This window comes from Peromyscus californicus, unplaced genomic scaffold (assembly GCF_007827085.1).
Source record: "Peromyscus californicus insignis strain IS unplaced genomic scaffold, ASM782708v3 Scaffold_10__1_contigs__length_136768540, whole genome shotgun sequence".
Taxonomy (NCBI): Eukaryota; Metazoa; Chordata; class Mammalia; order Rodentia; family Cricetidae; genus Peromyscus; species Peromyscus californicus.
The window spans coordinates 118,779,713-118,798,989 of record NW_026294391.1 but is presented as its reverse complement, the minus strand read 5'-3'; the positions used below and the strand labels follow the sequence as shown (position 1 = coordinate 118,798,989).

General features: G+C 39.6%; 1 protein-coding gene across 3 annotated transcripts in view; it reads left to right on the top strand.

Moving 5' to 3' along the window:
* The window catches only part of Fgf13 (fibroblast growth factor 13), a 533,597-nt gene that overhangs the window by 439,633 nt on the left and 74,687 nt on the right, over positions 1-19,277 (top strand). For 2 of the 3 annotated variants that reach the window (XM_052739895.1, XM_052739907.1), the window contains 2 exons: positions 9,318-9,428; positions 15,304-15,407. In XM_052739895.1, coding sequence (XP_052595855.1) covers positions 9,318-9,428; positions 15,304-15,407 — 215 coding nt within the window. Of the gene's footprint in view, positions 1-6,533; positions 7,454-9,317; positions 9,429-15,303; positions 15,408-19,277 lie in introns of those variants that run through there. The other variant, XM_052739901.1, reaches the window with a different exon arrangement.

Sequence of the window (19,277 nt, the reverse complement as noted above, 5' to 3'; positions counted from 1 at the left end):
CCCATTCTAGTGTCAAATTATTTCCTGGACTGGGATTCCCCAGAGTGACATTAAGTAATGGTTTATAATAACTGAATTTCCATGAAAAAGTGATGTTTTATTTAAGTAGAACTCTAAGAAGTTATTGTAAAAAGTATTATGAACTATTGTTATTGTCTGCCTGTGTTATTTTCACTTTTATTTATTTTATAATTCACTTTTACCAAACAAAGGAAAAACATAATTCAATCGAGAACATGATATATTCTATCTTTTTCACTTACCCAAGCCAAGATAGAGCCATATCCAGGCACTACTTCAGCAACCCAAATTCCAGACCCAGTGCCAAGGAGGAAAGCCTTGTACACATATATCTTATTGGCTGAGAATTCCTAGTTTAAATACTGGCACCGCCACTTGGGTACTTGCCAGGGAACCACTGATACAACACTTAGTCTCGCTAGACTTCACTTTCTTCACCAGCAAAATGGCAATCATGATAATACCTACTATATAGGTTGTTATTTTCAAAGAGCACTGCTTTGTCCATTTATATCCAAGGTATCGATTAGGTTCCAGCATATTTGAGACCCTGGGTAAAAATTTTAAAACAGAGTGGAGAGTGTAATACCCACTTTGGGCATCTACACAGTTCTCATTTGGCCATCGATGCATCTTTCACCTTTTCCTTGAATTCTAATGAATTCAGAAGGTTCTGCCAGAATACTGGTCTGGTGTTGGAAAGTAGTGAGGAAGTCCTAAAGAATTTTCCCATTTCCTCTGCTCTATCCCTTACAAAATGAAAACTCTTGATAGAAAACTAGCAGCCACATGCTATTGGCAAATAGGAAATCAAACTAATGTTCTTTACACTGCTTTTGAGCCCTGTCCCATATGCTAAATATTAATGCACATTTGACAGTTTACAAATTCTACACTCCCTTTCTCAAGTCATGGGTTTAGGTCATCTTCTACTACCAACTTTAGTTCCAGAAATAGCTTAACTTAGATCCATAAAAATTAGATTGCCTTCTTTTTCTTCAAATACTCCCACCATTTTTCTATAATGTTTTATTTGGATAACCTAGCTCATTGGGTCAGGAATGAATACAGTTGTTACGAATATTTTTATGCCCACCTCAATGAAAGAAGTTTCTATTATATCATAAAAGCTCCCATAGAAGGAAAATCAGTCGGCAATTACACTATTTGTCTTCTGCAAAGAGTGCTGGCCTCCTAAAAAATGTAAATCTACACATACTGACACTTAAGCTCATTTCCTTATGGTCTCTCTGGATGATCAAGGAGGAATCTGCATCTCAGCAATCTTGATTAAATGGCCAAGCAGGTAACTAGAGGCCTTGAACTCTCCACTTTGCAGCTGTCATGGCTAATTAAATGGTGAAGTGCTGAATTCATAGCTATGATTAATACCATCAGGGTTTATTAACTTAATGTTCATAAATTGTGACTTAACAATGAAAGTTTTATGAGGGTTATAGGACTTTTCTTCTTAAAGGATCAGCATTAATCAGTGTTTTCTCAATTGATTTTAAATATAAATCAGAGGTGGCTTGAGTAAATTCCATGGCTTAAGTATTAAAAGAATGATCTCAGAGAAAAGACATAATGAAAACCAAGCCACCTTCCTAGTGTGGTGCAAGCAGAGGGTCCCATGGCTTTTCTTTCTGAATGCAAATCAAGACAGCCAATCGATTTCTGTAAAAATTAGTTTTGGAGTCTTTTGTTCCTGAAGTAGAACTCCTCCAAGTGATCTGACTAGGAGAGAATCTTTGGTAGCTAATAAATGTGCCAGGTTATGTTATAGAATACAATTGTCACTTTTTTTTGTACCTGGATTTTCAGCATGACATTGATAAAATCTCCTTAAATTGCATTTTTCTTCCTGCTTGGAGTTAAGTGGCAACAATCCATTCTAATGGCTTTTCTCTAAGCTCCTCATTTGTATTTCTATCTGGTTGGTTTTGGGGAAGGCTTATGGACATAAATTAGAGAGAATATACAATGTGTTACTTGCTGGTCTATTTTTTAACTACCACCCAGACCTTATTCAGTGTTGCTTGACCTCGTACACTTGAATCTGAACCCCTTCCCTCTCTCAGAGCTCATTATCACTTCTTGACCTGTAATTGACTATGGAGAGGTTTTGATGAACTGTTAGGAGAGAAACAGCAGCAGAGGGAGAGAGGAAGAGAGGGAGAGAGAACTGGCAAGTGGCTGTGATCATGTTTATCTTTATGAAGGAAGGGTGTTTGAAATCTCTAATTTTCAGAGTTGCAGAAAGACAGCCAATTCCTTCCTGCTCAAAAGGTTCTGAGACTGTTCCTGATTAGGCTGTCTCAACTATCTCATTTTTGCTCATCACAGTCACATCTGTTTGAGTTTCTGTCTCTTTCCTGGAGAAGCCTCTGGAGAGCAGGTCCCCTCAGCTCCTCACAGCTCATCTGAGGCCTGCCAAAAACACTGGCAGAGAAACATCAGCATTCTACGCTCTGGTAACTCCCATAAATTTTGGAAAACAGTGCTACAAACCTGCTTCTCAAGTGAACTCACAAAGGGGGAACCAAGGGGCTTAAGCATTTTTCTTTGGGATTTAAGTGACACTTTATATTTTGGCGAGGTAGGAAGGAAAGAGAAAAGTGGCAAGTACTAGGAGAGAAGGCAGTTGGAGGGGTAGTGGTGTACACAAAATGAAGCTAAGACTCACAGACCTAAAAAGCCTTTTAAGGAGCTCATCCAGGCATTTTCTAGCATTCTGTTTTTAGTAGTTGAATTTTTATGTTTATTTTTAAAAGAAATCACACAATGAGTCGCAGTGCACAGAATAGATGAAAGTAGACCTGCTATGTTTAAAACATTGTCAAAGGAACTTATTTTATGGTCATGTACTTTTAGGGAGCTGTAGAATACAACTTGAAAGTGACTGATACTGAGTAAGACACTCCTCACAACGGGAAGAATGGCATATACACCCAAGTCACATGGTCAGTTAATCTCCTGACTAGTGGGGTGCAGAATAGAGTTCCTTAGGAATGGAAATGGAGAAAGGTGCTAAGAACACATTTTTCTGAACGTGGTCAAGGAGGGAGCTTGGTGGGTGCAATAGGGAATAGGAGCTCTGTTGGGGAACAAAGGAAAATAGACCCACACAGCCTAAAAGAGTTCAAAATTTGAATCTGGAGGGAATCCAAAAATCCCATAGCAGAACTGCTGTGGATAAAGCAAGCCAGGGGAAAGGGTGTTTTGGAAGGCAGGTGTCAAAAGAGAGTTCTTTTCTTCCTCCCACTCAAATGCCATTCTATTGGTCTGAGGTGGCAGTGGAGAGGAAAGAAAAGACAAACGGGCTTTTCTAGGACGGGCTGCAATTCTGTCTATCATTTTACCTTTTTGAGATGGATAGGACTTTGGTAAAATTCCTCTTTAAGAATTTGAAACTGGTATTAATGCTCTTCTTTGAACTACTAAGCACCTGGGAAGTAGAAATGGGTGTTAAGAGAGCATAAATAATGCCTGCTTTATAGTTAAGCTAATTGGATAATATGATTTATGTGGACCCATTTGTTATGTGTATATGCCCATGTGTATGTGTGTGTGTGTGTGTGTGTGTGTGTGTGTGTGTGTGTGTGTGTGTGTTTGTCTGTGTGTCTACCACATGTTGGGGAGGGTACCCACAGAGGCCAGAAGACTGTGTTAGATCTCCATGAGCAACCTGACATGCGTGCCTGTAACCAAACTTGAGTTCTATGCAGTAACAGCAAATGGTATTACCCACTCAACCAACTATCCATCCCCAAGGATATTTTTCTTTATGTTCTGGATTGAACCAACCATCCAATCACAGACATGTTAGTGGAAGAGAGAGGAGAATGAATGTGGTCTATAGGAAGATAGAATACAGAAACTTAGAGACACTCAGTCTCATCAACAACAATGAGGTAGGGGATATAAAGAAGTAGAAGTAACTTTTGGGAGCCAACAAGGAATATGTCTTATTTATTCTATACTCCTCTTGTCTAGGATTTAGTAAGATTAATGGGGGAAAGGTTGATCAATGTGTAACAGTCAGGTGGGAGAAAGAAGTTCTGGTGTGTTATTGTACAGTAGGATGATTATAGACAATAATGTACTGTATATTTCAAAAAGCTAGAAGAAACAATTTTGCATATTTTCACGATGATGTTTGATCAGATGTTTTAACTTGATTTAAACATTACACAATGTATACATGTATTAAAGCATTGTGAAACTCCAGTCATAGTTTTAATTTTTATATTTAACGCAATAGCTAAAAACAAACTTTATAGGCTGGCTGGTGGTGGCACACACCTTTAATCCCAGCACTTGGGAGGCAGAGGCAGGTGGATCTCTGAGTTTGAGGCTAGCCTGGTCTACAGAGTGAGTTCTAGGACAGCCGAGCTATGCCCTGTTTCAAAAAAAAATAAATTAATTAATTAAGTTTATAGAAGTAATTGAGAAGAAAATGATTAGAGCAGGGAAGGCATTTGCAAATACCCGTGGGCTCAAGCTGTCAGCTTTGGCCTGGTGGACTCATGTACTCATGTCATAGAATTCAATTCTCAGTCAAAAAAAAAAAAAGAAGTTGGTGGTAGATAGCGAGCGATTAGAAGGGGAGCAGATGAGATTTGCACATTTGTGCTTGCTACTTTGTAACAATAATTGTCCCTCCTGGTTCTATATGCTGAAGTCTACCATTGGTCTGTTCACTGCCAATATCCAGCACAGATAGGCCAATAAATCTACAGGCACTCTGAAGATATTTTGTGGATATTTGAGCAAGTGGTAATAGTTTTCCTGGAGAAATGAAAGAAAAGGAGTGTAGGAAAGCCTTTCTCATTTTCTTGTAACATCCCCCAATTCTGCCGGGCGGTGGTGGCGCACGCCTTTAATCCCAGCACTCGGGGGGCAGAGCCAAGTGAATTTCTGTGAGTTCAAGGCCAGCCTGGGCTACCAAGTGAGTTCCAGGAAAGACGCAAAGCTACACAGAGAAACCCTGTCTCGAAAAACAAAAAACAACAACAAAAAAAAAAATCCCCCAATTCTTACCGTTTTAACATTTCCTAATTCTATTACTTTCCTAAATAAAAACTTTGTCCTTGTTTAGCCTTTTTGTACCCTGGAACAGGATCCCAAAAGAGATATAAGTTAGAAAACAGAGGTCCTTGGATAAGGTACTCCAATGAGTCCATCCCAAAACCCAACTATCTGACCCTGGTCAAAGTTTCTTCTGATCAAGCTTTTGGTGAGATTACTTCCTTCCATAGTTCCTGAAATTTCGCCAGTAGCTCTTTTCTTCCTCTTGGAATCAATACCAACAATTCATTCATCAATTATTTTCAATGGATATTTACTGAGTGTAGACTATTGGATGAGTTTTGAGCCAGGGAATGGGATTATAGTGAACAAGAGGAGTACCAATTGTGGAGGCATTCCAGGCAAAATGGGAACAAAACAGGGGTCTTCCCTCCTGTGAATTAGTCTGATGTATCCTTTGTTTTTTTGGAGCGTTGGGGACAAGCTGATAATTGGTTTTGCAATTAAGTAAATTCTGAAGATATGAAGAGGAGGGAGTCCAGTAGCCAAAATGTGGAGCAGCCTTCCTATTAGGAGCTTTCTATTTAGCCTCAGAGATCAAATAAAATAGTAAAGTAACAGTGTCTGAAGGTACAGAGGTGGATGGACTCTTAGTCTCTTTCCTGCATTTACAAGGACTAAAGAAAGAACTCGTGAATACAAACCAAGCCAGCAAAAGGCCAAGCTAATTCCAGAACTGGGGGATAGATGAACCTTCTTGGTTTTGAGTGGCAGTTAAGAGAAGAAATCAGAAAACAGGAGATGAGATCGAGCTTAAATGAAGATCTGAATTTTGCTTTTTTCCAATACTGCCTGTGGTACATGCCCAGGCTCGCTGCGTGGCTCCCAAATGGCCAGATGAGGGGGCGACAAGGAAAAACTGGGTTTGGACAGCACACATTGGCACGGAATGAAAAGTCAGCAAAAAACCACTGGGTGGCAGCGTGGTGTGCGGGTGCAGCTCTGCAGTGCCTGCTGCTGCCACTGTGGTGGGGGCTGATCCCGTCTGTAAGCCCTGGCCTCCTCTCCTGAAGGGCTACAAGTGTCGCCTTGCAAAATACCTCTGCAGGTCTCTGGTGGGATGTGGGCGGTAACTGAGCCAGGTGCAGGAGTTTGGCCAACTTCCCGAGGCTCAGGCCGGGGCTAACTCTGAGACCTGCACTCAAGTTACACCCCCGCCCCTCTCCTCCCAGCTCCAAAGGCCAGCAAACCTCAGCTTCTGCAAGGCAACTATCTCATTCCAGTACTGCCTCCATCAACGTTTCTCCCAGAGCCCCTTTTATGGGAAAGAGGGCTTTGGATGATGGGGCAGTGTGTTCCCCTACAGGTGTTAGCAGGAACCGGGACTCTGCACCTGGGGGGGTGGGGCGGTTGGGGGCGTCAGCCGGGCGGGAGCCAGTAGCTGGGTTCCCGGAGGGAGGGGCCGCCGAGGCAGGGAGGGGGCCGCCGCCAGGCTGTCGCGCTCTTCTGGAGGGTGCCTGCAGCGACTGAATTCCTGTGCTGCGACTGTGCCGCGCCCAGAGCAGCAATCCACAGCGACGATGCCAGGCCATTACCTGTTTGATCCCTGCGGAAAAGCTGGCACGGGCCAACTTTTGCCGATCCTTAGGCCGAGAAGTTGCAAGGACTAGTGCAAGCGCCGGAGGGGCCAGGGCGAGGGCGCGCTCCCCTGTGCGCTGCCTCCTCCCTCCTCGCGCCGGCCGCCCGCGCCCGCGGCCTCTCTCCCGCCCGCGCGCTCTCCCTCCGCCCGCCTCCCTCCTCCAGCCCCCTCCACGCGGCACAGGGCGGGGGGTGCCGCGAAACTCCGACCCGAACGGCTCGGACTTGCACAGTGTCCTCGGGGCTCAGGGGCCGAGCGCACGCAGTCACAAGCGCAGCTCTCTGCTTCCTGCCAGTCTCGCCTGCGATCCCGGCCCGGGGCTGTGGCGTCGGTTCGGACCAAAGCAGCCAGAGCCCGCGCGGGAGCCGGACCACCGTCAGAGGAGCTCGGACGGCATGCTGAGCCCCCTCCTCGACTGAAGCCCGAGTGCCCAGAAGCCCGGGCCAAGCAAGTGCAGGCTAAGGAGACCCAGGAGGTGAAGGCGCGAGCCGGTGGCAGAGCAGCAGCGGAGGAGCAAGAGGAGGCGAAGGCAGAGAGGGGCCCCCAAAGAAGTGGTGGTGGTGGGCGTCGTGGCCATGGCGGCGGCTATCGCCAGCTCGCTCATCCGGCAAAAGAGACAAGCCCGCGAGCGCGAGAAATCCAATGCCTGCAAGTGTGTCAGCAGCCCCAGCAAAGGCAAGACCAGCTGCGACAAAAACAAGTTAAATGTCTTTTCCCGGGTCAAACTCTTTGGCTCCAAGAAGAGGCGCAGAAGGAGACCAGGTCGGAAGGGGCTTTCGCCTTTCTCTTTTCCCCTCTCTCACTTTATGACTATGGAGGGGGTTGGGGGTGGCATGGAAGCGTAGGTGAGTTTGGAGCCCAGCTTGTGCAGATGAGGCCCCCTAGCTGGTGTGCGTGCGTGGGAAGGAGATTGCTTTTTTGCCTCCGTAACAGTTAACAGGCTTGCTGCATTGCAACTGCCCTGGGACAGGCACAGAGCCCAGGAGCATAGCTTGCCCTGGAGGTGCGCCCTCAGCTTCAGACATGTCACATGCGTGTATGAGTGTGCCTGCCCGTGGGCTCAGGGAAGGGCTAACTCAGACAAGCTGTCGTGTGGTATGGAAATTGCAAGAGAAATTACAAGGGCTGACACCATTGCCCACCCTTCCTGGAAAACCCAGGGAATCCCTGTCTTGCTTTCATCTCTGCCTGCCAGACCCTTCCCCTCCACACATCACTCCCAGGGGATATGAGCTTTCCACTGTCTAGGCATTCCATTTCTTTTCGGGACAGACTTGACTTGTGGGGCAGCTTTGAAACGTGTGCTGGGGGATGGGGTGAGGGAAGAAATATTTCTAGAACCTTGCGTCAAAGATCTTAGTAATCTGGTCAGACTACTAAAACTGATTACTTGACAATAAATGCAAGAGGAAAGAAAGGACTTAAATCATTTTTAGGTTGTGGGTCCATTTGAACGATTTCAGTGCTAAGAGTGGCACGACATTCCCACGACAGGAGAAATTCAGAAAGCCTTAGGTGGTCAGGTTGCGTCAAGGTAGACCTTCAGGGGGAGCATGCTTAACCAAATGAATCGTTCGCACCATTTTCTTACCTTTTACTTGACAAGTATTACAGCAAACCAGACTTACTCATAGATCAGTTATTTCTCTGTGTGTTCTACACACCCTGGAATGGAAAGCAGGCATACATCTTTGGTTTGTACAAAGTTTGTAATACATTAGCTGTGAATTAGGCTTGTTTTAAAAAGACGTAAGCAGTTACAATGTGTGATTATGTGACTCCAATAAATATTATTTCAATGCAGGTGTCTGTATTCAATAAAAGCAAATTTTAGATATCATGGCTGTTATAAATAAATTAAGTGCTTGATTAATCTATGGTGATTCATAATTGAAGATCATTTTAATCAAGAACCTATGTTTTGGGTAATCATGTTTTTGATATCAAATTTGAAAATAAGTACGATTAAGTACGATTTAATTTTCCTTCCTCCTTATCAACAGAAAATGTTCTTTTCACGTCCATTTCCCATAAGAAAAAAACAATCTGACAGGGATGGCAATGGCCGTCCCCCCCCCCCCCTTCATTGTCTTGAACGGAAGCCTCAGTTTTCTAGATGCAGGTCCTTTGATGAAATTCTAGGTTAGACACATAACCTTCTTAGAGTGGTGGCGATTATTTATATAAATTGTGTTGATTCTTAAGGAAATCTTTGCTGGTGGGTTTTGGCACCTGGTTGGTAAGCAACTCTAAATTATTTTTGTATTTAATTTCTTCCACATGAAAAGTAACACATTATTAAGAAGATAGACTCTGCCATTTGCCAACCCATTCAGAATGTTTAATGAGGTGGAGTGCGACTAAGCCAAAGGACCAGCTCTAACAAATAGTGGGCTTTGTCAAAAGCTTCAGTGCATTACCAGTATTTGGAAATAGAAATCAAATGTTTCTTTGGATACTCTAAGGCTTATTCAGAAACTTCTCATTTCTTTGCTTCTTTTCTTTCTTCCAGAGGACTCTTTGAAAATGTAGTTTGATTTTTCTCCCCACTAAAAGTTGTAGATGAAATTAGAATTTTTGAATCTCGAGTCTCATCAATTGACCCAAACCATTGTTCTCTTTGCAGAGCCTCAGCTTAAGGGTATAGTTACCAAACTATACAGCCGGCAGGGCTACCACTTGCAACTGCAGGCAGATGGAACCATTGATGGTACCAAAGACGAGGACAGCACTTATAGTAAGTGACTTCATGTTATTGACTTTGGGTTCTTTCTATTTATTTTTAATTCAAACAAACCTTGCCAAATCCTTAGGTGAATGCAAAATATGGTCATGTGACATAACCCTGTTTACACGGGCTCACCTACAGGAAGTTGAACACGGAAACATCTAAAATATAAAGTAGAGCAAATAATGTTGACACCATCTGAAGGTTGATCCAAATGTCATCTCCATGGTAATCTAGATAGATTTATGGCTGTCCTTTGGATTTTATTACTTTTTCCCCCAGAAAAATTTCTCACCCACGCAACGATCCTGAAATAGCATGCTATCTCCACTCTTAAAAATGAGTCTCATCCCAAGAGGCAGGAGTGGTTTCACACCGTGATAATTCATTGTTACAAGCTTTTGCCCCTGCCCCACCCCTGCCCCATATACCAATAACTATGAGACTAATCGATATTTTACACTGAGTTACCTACATGGGTCTGCAAGGGGACTTCTGTAGACTAAACTGGGAACATTAATGGGGAAGCAAGAAGGAAATGTTTCAAAAGGGAGTTTTACTTCTAATTCTTAAAGCTTAGTGATATGAAGGTGTCTGTTACATAACCTTTGTCTACAAATATTTATTTGGAGTAATTAAAACAAAAACACCAATAGTGCCCCCTTTTTTCAATATTAATAATTGTTGTCTTCTTGCAATTTACAGATATCTGCAGACTTACTTGTTTGTTTCTGAGGACTAAAGTTTTTGGTTCTCATAATTCATTCTCTGTTTTCCAAAATTTGGATTCATTTCTCTCAGATTTGTTAGTTCCTAGAAATATTCCCATTGTTGGCTGAGAAAACAGCTGAGGAAAGTAGGTCTGGCTGCTAAGGAGTTCTCTGTAGTGCGTTCTTTTGGAACTGCATTACTGTAGACAGTAAAACCATAGATAAGTGTCCCAGTGTTAAGGATTAAAGAATTTCACACCTTTAAAGAATGTTTCCTGGACCGGGGGTTGAAATATTACCTCAAGAGAAAGTTACCTTCAATTACCCTTAAAGAAACATTTTTTTGCTTTCTAGGATGGATGTATATTGAATGGCTCTCCAGTGTTCTACCAAATGCTGTGTTGCAGTGATGATATTAAAGTTTTATAATGAATCCTAGTTAATCCTTCATGCATACTATTCTATTTAAAACAGCTACCCAAAATGAAGCAGAGCACTTTACTGCAATCAAGTAACACAATTAATACATAGTGGTCCATAATAAAATATTCCATCAAATTATGTATACAGATTGATGTTTGGGGACAGAATTAAGGAATGTGTGCTACTCTGTAGTCTCCAGAAAATGAGCATTGTTAAAGGGATGTTTGTGATGAGCTACCAATCAGGATTGTTCTTATATGCTTTAAATATCCAGGTTCAAATAGAGAAGTATTTGTTTCCAGTGTTTATTCATTTCCTCAAAAGGAACAGTGTTGGTTTAAATAGATGATTCAGTGTGCTGTGTCTTAGTGATATGCCAAACTCATAAAGATCGCACTGTACATATTCATTTTAGGAGATACACAACACACACACACACACACACACACACACAGAGCTCCATTTCTTACTATGGATCTTTATATTGTATATTAGGTTATACTCCTTCATTCCTACAAATGCGTAGTTTCTCCCTTTGGTTGCCTTATAACTGAGCCATTTCTGTATGCTAATGACATTCAGAGACCTTTAAAGAACATAGCCAGATAACAAGAATCCATGTCTAGTCTGATTAAAACATATAGCAGTAAGTCAATCAAAGGTAAGTATTATCATGCCATACAGCACGCAAATGGAAAGTATCGCAGAAGAAAAATCAAGCTTGACTGCCCTGGGTTGAAAAGCAACCAGAAGCCTAGGGAGCTAACTTCATTTCCCCATTGATATTGTGCCATATAAGGTATCATAAAACACCGATGCCTATTGATGAAACTGATGTATCAAATTGCAAGTATGGCCATTCAAATTTATACCCCCCCAAAGCAAAGCAATTTTTTGATATTAAGTTTACGTAATTATTTAAATGAAAGGAACAACAATATAAGTTTTACTTTTTTCTACTGTGACTCATTGTAATATTTCCTCAACATGCATTCCCAGTATTGTGTTTATATTTTTCTTTTCATCATGTTTTTTCAATTTAGTACAATTTAATTGATTTTATGTTATTTTGACTTTGATATGGTAAATAAGATCACATGATAAAGCAAATAATTTCATGCTTTATGTATGTCCATTTCAAAAACCATGTTTGATACCATGCATTTAAGGTTACCTTATATAAATTTATTATAATGGTAAATGCCAATCCAATGAAATTTCATCATTGGTAAGTAAGACATAAATTATGTATTTTTCTCTGAAAAGGCAAAGATGATAGATATTTATTTCATGGAAGCAGTTTAATTATCAGCCTTGGGTACAAAGAATGGATTTTAAAGAGATAGATTCCCCTTTTTCTTCAAACCTGCAATAGTTTTGCCAGTTCACTGTATCATGATTCTCCAGTACATTAAAAGAATACCTTTGTTAATTATTAGTCTCTTAGAGAAATTGGCCTTAGTTTAAGCACTGTGGAAGTAGGGCTTTAGTGTAGAGTTCATCTTTGAATACCAAGGAGGGAGCATAGCCCTAAAAAAGTGATCCTTTTATGTTAGAAGTGTTTGTTTTTATATAGGCACAATAACAATCAAATATGAAACAACATGGAGGTTATTCATTAAAAATCTCTTAAGATCCACAAAATTAATGAATAAATGAATGAAGAAATAAATAAATAGATAGATAGATAAATAAATAAATGGTCAGGCATGGTGGCGCACACATTAATCCCAGCACTCAGGAGGCAGATGCAGATGAATCTCTGTGAGTTCAAGGCCAGCCTGGTCTACAGAGTGAGGTCCTGGACAGCCAGGGCTCCACAGAGGAAACCCTGGCTCAAAAAACCAAACCAAACAAAAACAAACACACAAACAAATCTCTTAAAATATAGATGAAAGAGAAGAAAAGATTTTAGGTATTTAATTGAATGTGTTTTAGAAACACATTTATTGAGAAATTTTTCATCCTGATCAAAATAATATCTTTTTTCTTTTGTTACTGTTGTATAGTTCTATTAACTGTGAGTACAGTTTTCTGGCAAAAAGTAGCAAGCCATAACAGATGCAATGCACATGACCTAATGATATATTATAGAGGAAGTTGTTGGTTACTATTGAGATTATTCATAACAAAATTCTAGTATGTTTCTGGACTTCTGAAATCCATCTGACCTGAAACTGGCATTACCCTACATTACATTTATCATTGTTTATATTCTGAAGAAACTGATACTGGTTAGCCTCTGATTAAAATAAGCCTGAAATTAAATTTTTCTTGCTACATCTTAAGTCCATAAAGAAGTACTCCAAGTTTAGAGAAGACAAGGCAAAGCTGTGAGTGGTAGGGCGTGCCTCCAACCCGAATACTAAGGAGGCTGGGGCAGGAAAATTGCTGACAGGTCCTGATCAGTCTGAGCTGCATAGCAAGAGTCAGACCTGCCAGAGAAAGTAAGATTCTGTCTCAAAAAACAGGAAAATGAGAAAGAGAGCAAGACCACAGTGACTCTGCCTAAGCATATTTCTAGTACAACTTTTTGCATTTTTATCTGGGAAGATTGCCTTTTTGGAAAAATTCAAAGACAACTCTGTTTGTACTTCATCTTGAATATCTAAAGAAAAGATTGGACTGGTATGTGGTATGTATGATCAACTACTACACATTTTTCTACTCTCTTCAGTTTTGGCATACGTGTGTGTGTGTGTGTGTGTGTGTGTGTGTGTGTGTGTGTGTGTGTGTGTGTCTATTTGTGTCTGTGTATCTAGCTTCATAAATACTTAGATTACATAATGAATGGCCTCCTACAAACTCAATGCCACTATTCAGGAATAGGTAATATGAATTAATGTTCTTTGCTTTTCTTTCTCCTTTAATTCTCTACTGTTTGAAATTTAAGCATTTCATTTCTCATTAAAACAGAAATCTGAGATAAGTGAAAATCAACACAAAAATCAAATTGTTATCATTATCTTCACTCTCTACCTCCCTCTATGCTCATCTCTGACATTAAAAGCTACATTCATACAACTAATAAGGTTCAAAATATTGTTTTATAAAATAAGATTCTAGAAATAATTTTCACTTTCATTTAACATCTTTCTCTGTTATCTGTTACTTTAACCCAATTAGGTTTCAGGCACGTGGTGATATTGACTTTAAACAAACCCACATAGAGCTTTTTGTTTAGTTTATTGTAGTTCTCAGATTTTTGAACTATGAGGATTTATATAATATGATTGTCATGTATTATATCGCCCAAATACATGATCATGTTCCCATGATACAGTTTGGTATCAGTCTACAAATGTGCTTTAAGTACCTGCTGTAAGCAGAGTATCATCAACAGAAAGAAACATGACGTATACATGATGTACTCAAAGATATTGGGTTTATTTCCTGTACATTACATTGTCAATTATAGCACATGATCCTGGCCTGCAATTAGTTTTCTTTACTTCACGTAACAGAAGGGCACAGCTTTTTATATGGTGAGTATTCAATGAAGTGCCATCAGTGGCATGTGGTAGGAACACTTGTATTTTGAACTGTACAATATGTCCTAGCTCCTCTTTGATAGCACTCAAATTTTAAGGGAAAGATGTATTGTAGGTTTCACAAGGAATATTTTGTTCCTTATTAATATTTTTGCCCATATTATCCTATCTAGTGCAACAGAGTGCTCAAAGTTAAGTGATTCTAGAAAAAAATTCTTATACATGGGAGTGATACCTTTAAATTCTTATTCATGAAAGTAACAGACCAGTTTATCATCCCCAACAAACTTATGAAACAGAGCAAAAATCATCAACATTGGTCTGTGACTTTCAGGAGAAAGGTGCACAGGCTATTTTCAAAAGATGTGTGTGGCAAACACTACGTTTTAAAAATGTACTGTTTTATTTTTGTTCGTGGTGTGGGAGGGCGGAGACAGCTGGCAGTGGGAGAACACCCACTGGTTGTCTCCAGTGAGTGGTGTATGCTTGTGAGAGCGCTGGGGTGTAAGTTTCATGCAGTAAGACCTTCAGATGGAAAGATGAAGACCTCATTAGTCCACTTGCAACGATTTTGCAGAAAACATTAAAATAACAAGTAGCACGTTTCTTCCATACCTTATTTTTATTCTTATATCTATTATCTTTGAGAGTAAATGCCAAGAGCCTGCTCAACTCTATCATCTTGCAAAATGCCAGTTCTTTATGAAATACTACTCTTGGAATATAGGAATACAAATAACTTATTTTTTTGCAAGGCCCAGATTTATTTAGAGGTTTTTGCATTGGATATAATACAGATAATTTAAATGAAAATCTTGGAGTAGTGTGTCTCAGGAGAGTGTAGGAATTTCTCCTTAACTAGTAGTTCTATCTAACAGTGCTTATGAAATTTTCACAAACTGTCTAGAGGAGCAGGTTAAGAAGTTAATTTGAGAAGGATGATATTTTGGTATGCAGAGTGATTCCTGATACTTTGCCGCCCCCCAAATGTAAATATTCCCCACCTCCACTGCTCTAAAAATCAGGATGTTTCAACCAAAGTTTTCCATTTTCCCAGGAGTCTTTGAGAATATGTTGTTATAGATCCTGTTAAGCAAATACAATCAGTGCTCAAATACACTAGAAAGTAGAATAAGGCTGTATTTGTATATTTCTAGACTCACTTAGTCTACACTGCTTTTAGGAAGCCAGGCAATGTTGAATACATTGGAAAGCTATGAAATTGGAATTGTGACGTTTTCGCATTCTTTGAAATTTCAGCTCTGTTCAACCTCATCCCTGTTGGTCTTCGGGTGGTGGCTATTCAAGGAGTTCAAACCAAGCTGTATTTGGCAATGAACAGCGAGGGATACTTGTACACCTCGGTGAGTCTTTGTGTGCATGTTTTCATGCATCTAGTTTTCATCTGACATGAAAGAAAATGTTTGGATGGAAATATATCAGTTGGAAGGGCAAATTATTTTCTGGTGAAAATGATAGCTTTTTCTAATTAATTGTTGAAAACCAGCATGGTCAACATAAAATCAATAATATACCTAAAAGTTTTACATACAATGCTATTGGAATAGTATGTACCATTAAGTAGGGAGTCAGGCTTTGCAGCTGTGGGGAAACAAAGCTGTTAGTAACTACATAACCATATCTGTCCCCATTTCTTCCTGAAGAAATTAATGAGATCTCTCTTTTAGATCAATTCCAGGACACAAAAACTGGTTTGAAAAGTGCTCCTCAGTAGTCATTATTAATCTGTTCATTAGTACAATTTCCATCTGTTTCAACTTTTAATTTTTTATTAAAAATTTATGGGTAAAGTGTGATAATTCAATATTTGCATACAGTATATGATGATCAAATCAGGGAAATAAACATTTCCATCTTTTTAAACACTTTTGAAAATTTTTGATTAACAGTCATATTTCTGGTGTAGAGTGTGCTATTTTAGTACATTTATAAAATATTTCCCAATCAGGATAATTACATTTCATGTCTTTATCATAATTTTGTGTGTGGAGATATGGAGGTCCTCTCTACTCATTCATATTATATTATTATATGAATATGAATATATTATATCATATTGTATTATACTACTAATGCAATTGTTTTGTCAAGCACAACTTAACCTCTTCCTACACACAAATTCTCTCTGGTGTTTATGCTAACAAAAATGAGGACAATCAGATCTATAACTTTGTTCAGGTATATTGATACATAATATAGGCTACAGTTTAGTGAATAACTTGGGACCAAATGTACTTTGTTAGGCAAATATTTTACTTTTAAATATAATTTTAAAATGGCATAGTACTACAATTAGGATTTTATTCCTATCAATAGATCTACTTTCAGGTTATAAACAATCATTAACATTTTTAATATTTATTTTGAATTCCTGCATTTTAAGACAGGGACAGGATGTTTAAAATGGAGAAATTGGGCTGGTGAAATCGCTTTGTGGTAAAAGGTACTTAATATCAACAATGATTGTCTTAATTTAGTACTCCAACCCCTCACACAGTCATTCAGTCAATCAATGTAGAAAATCTTTAGGCTTTCAAAAGTGGAAAAAAATACTGCTTATCCAACTGCCTACCAGCCTTAAGAAGGAGGTGATTACCAACTATCAAAATCCATTCTTCAAACTGCAAATTAAACAATTAATCTGTATTCACTTTTGTGCTGTCTTGTTAGCTGAATTTCATTCAAATTCAAATGTGTAAAAAGACTTGACAAACATTGTAAAAATCACGCAGTCACCTTGGTTTTAAGTGGCCAAGATGGGAAAGAGATGTGAGAGAAGAACAAGCCCACAAAGGCTCATTTATCAGTAGGCACCTCAAACTCTGGGCAATTGTCAGCATTTTGTCCATCTTATTTCTTATGACATACAGGGGTTTTACTCTATTTGATAAACTAAAACTTTGAATTCATTGGAAGCTTCACAAAATTCATTACTCTATCAATACAGTGCTAGTATTATAGGAAAAGTAATGGAATTCTCTTTAGGTTTGTGTAGTACTATAGCATAATTTCATTTCAAGTGACTTCTTTTAGATCAACAGGGCCAAATGCAAAAGTAGGCTTTTAATATGTGAAATGACTCATCCTCGATATAATATACAGACATGGAAAGGAAATAGAATAATGAACATACTTGAGAAGACAATATTGCTTTAGTTAGTGTTTCTATTGCTGTGATAAGATACTGTGACCCAGAGGCAACTTATAAAAGGAAGAGTTTAGTTAGGCTTATGGTTCCAGAGGCTTAGAGTCTATGATGGTGGGGTGAAGGCATGGTGACAGGTACCCAGAGTAGCAGCTGTGAGCTTACATTTTACTCTAAAAGCAGGAAGCAGAGACACATTGGGAATGACATGAGACTTTTCAAATCTCAAAGCTTACCCCTAGTGACACATCCTCCAACAAGGCCACACCTCCTAATCCTTCCCAAATAGTCCCACTCCTGGGAGACCAAGTATTCAAACATAAGCTTATAGAGGCCATTTGTAGTCAAATTACCACATTCCATTCCCTAGTGCCCATAGGCTCATAGCCATATCACAATGTGAAATGTGTTTTGTCCAATATCAAAATTCCCTATAGTTTTTCAGTCTAAACAGTGTTTAAAAGTCCATAGTTTCTTCTGAGACTCAAGGCAATGTCTTAATTGTAACCCCATATAAGATTAAAAAAATGCATAATTCTAACATACAATGTCATAGAATATACATCCTAAAAGGGAAGAATCAGGCATAGTGAGAAAATATTGAACCAATCCCAGACCAAAACCTAGCAGGGAAAGCTCCAAATGCTGTAGCTCCACATCTATTGTTGAAGGGTTATATGGCTCTGTTCTTTCAACTTTGCTGCCTTCAAGATAAATCTTACTCTCAGGATAATTCAAATCCCCATGTACAGCTCTTCTTGCAGATATCCCATATCTTTAGCATGTTCAGCATAATGGGATCTCCAGCACAACCAGGTTTCACTTCCCACAGTTGCTTCATTCAGGAACTGCCCTATCATACATTGTCTGGCCCCAATGACTCTCCTTAACCATGGAGAAAGATTTCACAACCCTTTTATTTGTGTATCTTCTATGATTCTCGAACCAGAATCAAATGGAGGGTGCTGCTAAGTTTGGCTGCCTGCTTAGGATGCAGCCTGGCCCCACTGAATTACATTTGCTGCAGCTTTCCTTTGTTTCTGTATTTGAGGAGCAGAAAATTACTGAGGCTTTTCCTCACAAGTTGGAAGCCTAGATGAATGGGGTCTTGCCCTGAGGGCAACCCTCCTTTCTTCTTTTGTGGATCAGGCCTCTCCTCAATCTCCTTAGCTCTTTCAGTACAAGCCTTGGCTCCAACATTACATTTTCCAGTGCTGTTTTTTTCTTTTCAAACTGTATTTTGTGTTTATTTTTGCCCCACTTGTTTCTTGAAATCTCTTCTACCAAAGAAATTGGTTTATTTTAAATTTAGCCTCAGAAAATTCTTGGGACAAGGGAAAAAAAGCAACTACACCCTTTGCCACAACAGCCCAAAATGATTTCTAACCTGGTTGTAAATATTGTTCCCCTCTGAAATCTCTGGAGCCAGGTGTCCATTGTCTGTATAACTGTCAGCATTACTGTCTTCCAATTCATCTCTGCTTACAGCATACAATCACATTCCTTCAAGAATCACTATGGTCAGTTCTGTCATGACAGCAGTACCACTCCAGCACTAACTTCTATCTTAGTTCCTTTTTTATGACCAAGGCAACTTATGAAAGAAAGCATTGAATTGGGCTTAGGGTTCTTGATGGTTAGAGTCCATAAAGGCAGAAGGAAGGCATTGCAGCTGGAGCAGCAGCTGAGAGCTCACATCACAATCCGCAAATAAGATGCAGAGAGCCACACTGGGAATAAAGTGAGTCTTTTGAAACCTCAAAGGCACCCCCAGTGACACACCTCCTCCCAAAAGTCCCCATCTCCTAATCCTTCCCAAACAGTTCCACCAACTAGGACCAATATTCATATATATATATATATATATATGCCAGTGACAGCTTTTCTCATTCAAAACCCTACATATATGTATTTCCTGTTAAGGGAAAGTAACCTTAAATAAGCAATTGCAAACTACGGAAAGTAATTACATTCTCATTAACGTGGAAATATTTCTGATTTATGCCAGAACTAAATGTAGGGGTGAAATATCTAAATTATTCTGTTCTAGGAATGAAAACTGACTCCT